Genomic DNA, 9643 nt, shown 5'->3' with positions numbered 1-9643 from the left:
CTTCAAATCCGAACGTCTGAAGACATGTGGCTTGTCTGCGGTCAGGCTGGACCTCGCCACCCTGACGCACACCCGGGCAGGCCCACGCACGGAGTCGCTGGTGAAGTCTCAACCCTTCTACCTGAGAGAGAGGGGTCTTCTCTCTCTCACTGGTCACCGTCGGTGGAAGTTCCCCATCGGACAGAGTGTACAACGCATGCAAGTGAGAAACTGATCTCCTTCCACAATTCATTCATGCTCAGTGGATGCCATGGAGAGAACCCGCCACGGGCGCCGATGACGGCAAGGAAGAGGCTGTGCTTTTGGGGACCGGTCATAGGGGGGTCCACATTTAATTCCGGTAAATAGTAAGAAAAGTACAGCATCACTGTGGTTCACGTAACATACTTTACGGGACTAGGGGACAGTGTCATACAATCCCATCCGCGGCTTCGGAGAACACAAAGTAACTTCAATACCAGGTCGTGAGAAATGCTCCATTTCGCTTTGGTTTGGGGTGACAGGCTCCGGGACCGCCACGCGAAATGACACCCGTGCTGTCTACAAGAATGGGCCTCGAACGAGAGAAAGCAAAGGGCTGCACCCTTCGGAGCAAGGCCCCTTGAGAGAGACCGTGTCTGGATGGCACTCACTGGCACAGGACGGATGGACCTGCGTGTATAAAAAGATGTGTGTAATAGACCAAATAATATTGGAAACAATACTGTCGGTGATACTTCTGTAAGAAGCAGAATTACGCTGCATGTCATTCACATGCGTAGGAGTGCCTAAAAAAGTCCCTTGCCGTGATTACGGTTGGCGGGAAGAGCAAAACGTGTACTGAACGCGACAAGTTAATTGGCAGAGACATTAATCCATAAAACGGTGATGTCCAGAGCGGAGGAGCCTCATCGGCCACAGAACTGAGGGGGGCGGCTCAGAAAACACACCCACACATGCACCCACACACACCCTGTGCTGCAAATAAATACACACACACGTTGCCGTGCTGTCTGTCCCCTAACGCACCCTGTGCTAGGGCCAGGTTTCCCGGGGGGCTGCTGCACGGAGTGCCCAGTGAGAGGACAGGGGGCTGTCCCTGAAGGTGGGTGTCCAGCACACACAGCTCCGTCAGCAGCAGACTGCGGCCTGGCTGTGCCGGGACCAGGGCCCTCCGCCCGCCTTCAAAGGGGCCGTGTGTCCCACCTCTGACGGCAGAACCACCATGGCACAAGGGCTGGAGCCTGAGCAAACCCTCACGTCTGCGAGTGACAGCTGGGCACGGAGGGGTCTGGGCACCGACTGCGTCCAGGGCCCAGCCTGAGAACCCCGGTTTGCAGCGAGCTCCCCTGGATGACGCCCCAGGGCAAAGCCTCCCTGGGGTCCCGCCTGGGCTTTCCCCATCGCCTCCGATATGACAAAATGACAAAACCTTTAGCTGACCCATCAGTGAAGCAAGCTGCCACGTGGCCCAGAAAGTTCCATTAAGAATCCCGACCTGCCACGTTCAGCCTTGGTTTGGCTCACGCGTTGTGTCTCTGCCTCAGACCAGGAGCACCTTGCAGTCTGTGCAGAGTAGGGGCCTCCGGCCACACACAGCAGAGCACGGGGGTCACAGGCTCACTCCGGGGGGAGGCAGAGCAGTGGAGCTTGTGGGCGGCCAGGCCGAACACCTCAAACGCCCTCCCGGGGTGATGGCCGAGTGAAGGACGGTCCGGTTACCTAGATGCCCACGAAGCATTCGGCTCCTGCAAGCTGCTCAGTCTGGCATTAACAGCCCAAATCTCCCTCCCAGGGATAAACTGAATTTACACTTCGAGCATGAACTGAATCGACGCTTGTGGAAACTTCTCAAGAGGCAGAAAAGAGAGCTCTGGCGAGTGGAAACAGAAAGTGGCTCGTTTCGAGCGCATTCATTTTCCATGTCAGACACTAAGTCCACAGGGGGCGGGGAGGAGGTCGCAGAGACAGGGGGGTTTATCTCTGAAGAGACTGAGGGCTGACTTTGCAGTAAAAGGGGAAAAAAATGCAAGAGCCTCCGATTTCCTGCCAAATGAGTCAGTGATCTTTGCAGAAATCCCGACACAGAGTGTTTCGGAACTGAATGCGAAGGAAGAGCCAGCAAGCCCCGTGGCGCGACCTCGAACTCGCTCGGTCGGATCCCAGAACCGTCAAGCCCCACGTTCAACGCCTCCCTCTCGGCACCGGCCCAGCTCCCGCCGGCCTCGCCTCCCCGAGCGCCGGCCACTCTCGGAGCAGAAGGTGATAGAAGTGGGGTGTCCAGGTGCCCAGCAGAGGAGCGCTGCGGAGGGTCAGCTGCCAGGCTATTTGCCGTCACAGAGGACATTCCGAGAGGTTGTAATAAACACGTGCCTGGGAGGGAAAGAAGCCTCGAATCTCGGGGTTTTCTGCACGCTATGAGGACGGCGGTCCCCACAGAGAGATTTTCATAATCGTGGCAACGACCAAGCCGTGGGCCCGTGCTGACGGCGGGGACTCAGCCTCACGTCTTCCTCCAGGCGAAGGCCTTGTCGGCAAGGACCTGTGCCAGCCTGGCATTGAAAGGCCGGTAGAAGTCCTGCAGGATCCTCTGCGTGACTGGCCACATGGGCCCCAGGCTCCGGTCCTCAGGACGCCGGGCGTTGGACGCGGGGCTCTTTGTCATCAAGGCCATTTGTTTCTCATTTAAGGGCCCTGGAATACAAAGAAAAAATCCTGTGAGGCAGGAGGCCAAAGGAACTTTGCAGAAATGCCAGCCAAGCTTCGTGTTGAGACAGGAGTTTCCTTCCCTTAAGAATGTGTTTGGAGATCAAAATTCCTTGGCTGGATCCACTTCAGAGCTGCCGAGGGTGGAAGGTCCAAACAGCATAACGAACGGCAGACACTGAGGCCGGCATTGGACACCCACCCTCAGAGGCGCACCTGGAGCTTTAGGCTGCCACCTCACCTGCGCCTCGCCTCCTGGTTTCATTTCCAACTGCCCGTAAAGGACTGGCTCCTATGTGTCAGCCTGTCCCTGGACAACTGCGCGACCTGCCAGGCTCAGCCCATGTACCTACATTTTCCTAGTAACCAGCCCACTGGAATTCTGCCCCCGTCATTTCTACTTCCGGCTACTGATGCAAAGGGCCCCGTGGCTGGGCCATAATTCACCGTCTTGCTGTGAAGTGGTAACAGGGTGGGGAGAGAAGAAATGCTGCCTGTGCCCAGAGACCCCACTGACGGAACCTCCAGCTGCAGCAAGGCCATCAGTGGGGAGGGGCCCAGGGAACGAGCCAGCAAGTGCTGCCATCCAAGGCTGCCAGCTCCATCCCCAGCCCTCTGGACCATCAGCCTCTCGCTGGCTTAACCCACTGGTCCACTGACGTCTCTTTGCCCAAGGCTCTTGGGTTCTGGCCAAAGTCCTGGGCCCATGCACGTCCTTGGGTTATAGGAAACAGAAGAAATGGAATGGCCTTCCTGTCCTTCTTAGGGACTAAGGACAAGCTCATTAATGCTAGAGTCTACAGGTGGCCAAAGCAAATAAAATTGGTTCGAGGTCTTAGAAGGAAAAAATAATCACACTCCAGCTCTCCAAGAAAAGGAGAAAGAAAATCAAATGAACAAAGGGTCCCAAGTCCCACTGGTGTGCAAATAGATAGATTTCTGCTCCCCAGAAGTCCAAGAGCCAGGACCAGCAGGCAACTCCCAGCCACATGGCTCTGATTCCAGGGGTCCCCAACAACACTTGAGATAATGCGATGTCCTGTCTGCCCCTCCTCCAAGCCCTGTGGCTTCTGCAAGACTGTCCCAGCCACCCAATGACTTCCTGTCTGTCCCCAAGGCTCAACTCACAGACTGTTTCCTTCTATGAAGCCTTCTGTGATCCCTTCAGCAGCTGGGACCCCGAGTCATCTGGACGACCCTACTGTGATGACGCTGACCTTCCCCCGCATCGTCCTATCAGCTACCCCTCGCCCTCAGCGGACAGTAAGCTCCCATATGAGAAGCCATCTCTTCCTCCCCAGAGACCCCTCACCCCGTGGTGCACAAGACCCCATGTGCCATTGGTGCTTGACCAACAGGTGCTCAGCCTGCCCCGGCCCAGCTCACGGAGTCTGCACGTGACTCAGCGAGGACCTCACAGGGCCAGCGTCCACGGAGCTCCAGCCCTGCGCCGTGGGTCTCCAGAGCGACAGTCGTACCGAGGCTGAGAAACTGGAAGACCCTGTGCATGGTGTAGCTGACGTTGGATGCGTGGTCTTCCAGGCGAAGAACGAGGAACTGTTCTTTATTGAAAACAGTGAGCCAGTCCAGGAGATACACGGCGTACAGCCCGACCTGCAGCCTCACCTGGAGCCAAAGAAGAGACATTATTCCAGGGGCGATTCCCCCAACACCGCGTGGCATGTTCCCGAAAGTATTATGGCGCCTCCCTATAAACCAACACCGAAGACTGATCCTAGCAAACAACCGTCTTCAGAAGTGGGATTTTAAACACCCTGCGTTCTTGCTTCTTGCTACCTGTGCAAAGGATTCCCATACTTAGGGTCGCATACAACCCTCGGGACAACCCTGTAGGTACCTCCATGACACACGTCACCGTGAGGACTGATGTAAAGGGAGAGCCCAAGGTCACGGCCACCGACGGTGTAAACGTTCTTTGCACCACACCCTGGCTGTCTCTGCTCCTGCGCCCAGCACACGACAGCTATGAAAAACACCTACAGATGCCTCGGAGACAAGCCAGGTGAGTGAACCGCCACCGCCTGGCCGCGGACACCCACGACGAGGGCGTGCGCATCCGGGTGCAGGCAGCACCGCTCGGGGCCGCTCCCTGCCACCTAAGTGTCCGAGGGCCTTGTCCCCCTCCTGTGCCTTCCTCATGCCGCACTGCAAGCGCATTCAGAGAACTAACCTTACCCGAGATGTGTGGCCCTGTCCTCGCCTCCCGGAGGTGACCTCTGGGCCCCCTGGGACGTCCTGTTTTATGAGTGTCTTTGCTCGCCTAGTGGATCTGGCCACTGGACAGTCTACCTCTGTGAGTGATGACAGGAGCTTTGTGCCATGCGGTTACCAGCCTGACCTCCAGGAGGGACTGGAGACTAATGGTCAGCCGCGTGGACAGTATGTGCTCAGGCCCCGAGCAATATTCTGGAAAGGCGTGGGTAGGCTCCCCTAGTTGGTGGTACCCTGTGTGGGTCATCACACCTGGTGGCTGCGAGGCATTCACGCTGTCCATGCCCCATGGGACGAGTCCGGACACACCCTCCTATGACGTGCTTCTTCCCTTGGCTGATTTGAATCTGTGTCCTTTCCCTGTTACGTGCCGTAACCGTGACTGCGCAACCTTCCAAGTGTGCTGTGATTACGAATTACTCAATCTGAAGGCGGTTTTGAGGAACCCCCAAATGACAAACGGTGTCCGAAGTGAGAGCAGTCTTGGGGACTGTTTCCTCTAACTTCATCGTTGGCCCCAAGCTCTTGGCAAAGCTCCAAGAAGTAGCCCTTCCCTCCCTTCCACCCCGAGGCCCCCACCTCCAGCACCCGTCTGCTGCCCACCCATCTCCACGTCCTTGGGGACCCTGCTGCACTTCCTGCCTCCTGCTCGGCCCCTCCCAAATGTTTCTCATCCGCCACCTCAGCCTCGTTTAGCGCCACTCCCTTTGCTCGTGCCCCACCAGCCCTCGCCTGACCTTGTCACAGCGTCCCAACTGGTTTTCCCATCGCGCGGCCCCCACCCCAAGCCTCTCCCGGTCTCCATGGAGAAAGCCCCTGGTGTGGCCTGAGCTCCCAGCCACTCTGCCACCGGAACGCCTCCCAGCTCCCCGGCTCCGCCTGCCGTCTCAGGCCCTTAGGCAGACACCCTGACATCGCATTTCTTTCTTTCCCACCTTGACCTTGAGCTGCCCCGTTGTTGGCCCCTCCTGCACCAGGCACTCACACGGTCCCCTGCTGGAGTTACTGAACACCGTGGCAACGGGCCGCATGATGGAACCTTTGGCAAAACACGTGCAGATACTGACTGTTTTCCTCTCTCGCTATGCTTGTTCCATTTCATTGTTTTTCTAATTGTGTGGGAGGACGTGGAGGAAGAAGAACAATGAGAGGGATAAGCTGTCTCCAAACCATTCACTGCCTCCGGCCCCAGGCTGTATACCACCTCACACGCAGGCTCGTAAAAAGACCTCTAGCCTCTAGAGAGAATGAGTGCGTGCCGCCTCAGAAATAAATAGTGTCACCTCCGACAGGCAAACTCTTATGAGAACATCTTGTTACGGCCTTGCAGAGCTTTTCAATTCTCTCTCCCTGCCAGGCTTGCGGGCTGGCCCCTCCCACGGAGGACCAGCCTGACCAGCTTTATCTCTTCCAGAGAAAATTGCCTTTGTACTCGAGAACTTTCTAGAAGAAAAGGAGCTGGGTATTTGCGGCAGGATGGGGTTGTTTAAGGTAGCTGCGGCCCATGTTTCTCTGAAAGCGTGTTTGTGCCCATAATGGAGAGAACACCTTCCACCGGGCCCAGAAGGACAAAGCCCGGCTGGTGGAGACCTGTGGCCGGGTCTTCCTGCCTGGGCGGGGCTGGTCGGGGAGCGGGGGCTGCCCAAGGTCAGCTGGCGGCAGCCGCCAGAGCCCAGGTCCCTGTGCTCAGGGCTCGTCCACCACGACCCCCCACACGGCCTCTCTACCAGTCTCACGAATTCCCCCTTCATTCACCCGTTCACTCGCTCACTCACTCCATGAGTAATCTAGTGCATGCTGCTGGCTGGTACCCTGCTAGGTGATGGAGAGGCGTTGCTATGTAACAGGCATGGCCCCTGGCCCCAGGGAGCTTATTATCTAGTGAGGGAGACAGAGCTAAGCTGGTAAAGAAACCAGTACCTGTAACCACCCGCTGTGATAACGCGCTGTGGGCGAACGGAGAGGGCGGAGAGAAATCAGAAGGTCAGATTAAAACTGGACCTGAAGGACGAGACGGCCAGGAACAGCACGGCCCAGCGAGAAGGGGTGCGGGAAGGCTCTCAAAGCAGGTGCCCCCGACCTCCGCACACAACGCACTCCCCTGGAGGGCTTGTGAACAGACCGGGGGCCCCACCCCGGAGCCCCTGATCCTGGGGGTCTGGGGCGAGGCCTGAGAGTCTGCACTCCTGACAGTTCCCGGGAGACAATGACGCTGCTGGTCCGGGGACCGGCTTTGCGAACTTCTGCTCTGAGGCCAGAGGTTGGCCGGTCTGAGGACCTAAGAGGAGGGTGAAGCAGAGCGTGATGGAGACGGAGGTGGTGGGAGGCGGAGGGAGGCGGTGGGAGGCAGTGGGAGGCGGGCCCAGCTCCTGCAGCCGGTGCCACAGGCAGTGAATGTCTAAGCAGGGAGCGCCAGGGTCCTCGAATGTCTGAGGAACACCGCCCTGGCTGAGATTAACACTCTCGCATCCCAGTAGCAAAGATTTACCCCCAAGAGCAGGACTGCCAACTGCCTAGCTCTTCCCACTGTGCAGGAGCCCTCTAGGGACCGAGGGCAGCAGGCGATCTTCGATTTGTGACAGCCACCTCCGTCCTGTCCAGGGACACTGCCTCTGGGCACCACTGACCAGAGGCACCTGCTAAGCGACCGCCCTGTCATCCACAGCAAACCATGAAATCGGATTAAAAAACACAGGCCTCCTGCAGATTCAAACCTGTGCCTTTAGGAGGCACTGAAGAAGGTGGAAAGGTCCTGAGACGCACAGGCCGTGGAATCTGGGACTGAACCCTGAGCCTGCCTGTCACGAGCTTCATGGCTCTGGGTGGCAGGGGCCTCCGTGGGCCTCTGCATCCTCATCTATAAAATGGTCGTGGATTTCAGGCAAGACTGATGCGTTGAAAAGGGGCGCCTGGCAAAGTCGGTCATAAAAAAGGTGAGACCCCTTTCCTGTCCTCACGGACAGAGGTTTTAAAAACTTCTGATCCGGAAAACTTCCAGCACATACAAAAGTAGAGACTCAGGATGATGCCCGTGAACTTATCGCCCATCTCCACGTGACGCAGGCTCACAGCGGGAGGGCCAACGGGAAGCTGCGGGGGAGGGCTCGCCCCCTCTCCACTGTGGGAGTAAGTGGCTGTGGACATCCTGCCTCCCGGACACTTGTTTAAAGACGGGCGACATGCACGCCCGTCCTTCTCTGTCCCTGTGGCACTGACTGTGACGAGAGCGGGTGCTGGAGGGCCTGGCGCACTCTGGGTGGCGCGAAGTGACCGGTGGCACAGGGCGGGGGCAGGGGGCACGTTTATATCAGACCTTCACTTGTCCATGGGGAGAAACACAATTTAAAGCCACTAAAATAAACTGCACCCCGGGTCAAGAGTTGCACCCAGCCCTGCCCATCGAAAGCCGCCCAGCTTAGGGGACCCTCCGAAGGGAAGCCCACGCTTGTCCCTCCCTTTCTGGGTCTGTCAGACAACGTAGCCGCGGATGGTCCCAGCGCCTTCTCTGAACCACCGAGCCGGCCACGTCACCTCACCTCTCACTGTCCACCTCCATTCGTGGTGACAGCGATTCCTGCCTCCCGCCTTCCTCTCTTCCAGGTCATCCTGGGCTGGGGACCGGTGGGGGTCAGGAGGAGGGGAGGAACTGGACACAGCACCTCGAGGTGGGGTTGTGCTTCTGCCAGCACTGAGCACAGCCCCCAGTCCCACCCGGCCTCTCTGGGCGGCCGCCCCCTCCCCAGGCCCATCCCTACTCAACTACCCCGTATGTCAGACTTCCTTCTAAAAGGCACAGCTGCCATCACTATCCTCCGCTTAAATCCTCCTGTGGGGTCCCAGCTCCCCCAGGATGAAGTCCAGACTCCTGAGGCTCATCAGGTTCCAGGGGATGCAGCCCGTGCCCTGGCTCCCACCACCCCCATCGCCAAGGGAACCACGCCACGCACACGATGCCCTGGCTGTAGCGAACGCTCTCAGCTTCTGCACCTGCTGCTCCCTCCACCTGACACATCGCTACCTCCACGTCTCTGCCCGACTCGTCTTTGAGGGCTCAGCACAGACGTTACCTCTCCTAGGACGTCCCCTGATGCCCTGTTCTCAGTGACCTCTGCTGGGGGCCAGAGCCCTCCACCCCACTCTCCCCGCTAGGGCTGGGGCTGCACTGTCCCGCCACCACCGTGACCCGTGACCCAGTGCTGTGCACACAGTGAAATGCCGCTCTAGAATATTCCGCTTTGGCCTAAGAATTATTCTGAGCTAAAAGCAACTGACAAAAAAACAGATACAAGAAAAGCCGTTTCTCCTCCCCCTATTTGCCTAAAAGCAAGACATAAACTTGTAAGGGTGTCTCCCGCCCCTCTCTATCAGGAAGAACAGAAGCCGGTCACTGGAGACAACTCCAGACGCTTATCAGCCTGAGGCGGCACCAGAGGATGAGACATAACGAACCTTGATAACGCCAGCCCTGTCCTCCCGTGAGTCCCCTCCCCCCACAGGTTTGCCGTCCCACAATTTGCCGCCCTAAAAACTCAAAGTCTGTTCTATTTTGTCTTGTCACGTCTCTACAAATGTCTCGTTCTCTTGTTAAGATGCCGCCTCAGTCCGAGCTCTGACCACCCCTCTGGGTTATGCATCTCTGAGTGCTCCCGTGGGCCTGTGCGACGCACAAGTTAGTAAACTGGTTTGTCTTCCTCTTGTTGATCTGTTTTTTTGCTGGTCAAGTTTA

At 57.7% G+C, this 9643-nt stretch overlaps 1 protein-coding gene across 3 annotated transcripts in view; it reads right to left on the bottom strand.

Moving 5' to 3' along the window:
* Positions 1–300: 300 nt before the first annotated feature.
* CHST15 (carbohydrate sulfotransferase 15) overlaps positions 301–9643 on the bottom strand; it is a 72073-nt gene continuing 62730 nt past the window's right edge. For all 3 annotated transcript variants that reach the window (XM_006912873.3, XM_025047558.1, XM_025047559.1), the window contains exons 7-8: positions 4164–4311; positions 301–2673 (exon numbers count right to left, since the gene is read on the bottom strand). In XM_006912873.3, the coding sequence (XP_006912935.1) occupies positions 2483–2673; positions 4164–4311 (339 nt within the window). In that variant the 3' untranslated portion in view covers positions 301–2482. The remainder of the gene's footprint in view (positions 2674–4163; positions 4312–9643) is intronic.

This window comes from Pteropus alecto, unplaced genomic scaffold (assembly GCF_000325575.1).
Source record: "Pteropus alecto unplaced genomic scaffold, ASM32557v1 scaffold74, whole genome shotgun sequence".
Taxonomy (NCBI): Eukaryota; Metazoa; Chordata; class Mammalia; order Chiroptera; family Pteropodidae; genus Pteropus; species Pteropus alecto.
This window is presented reverse-complemented; position numbering and strand designations above follow the sequence as displayed.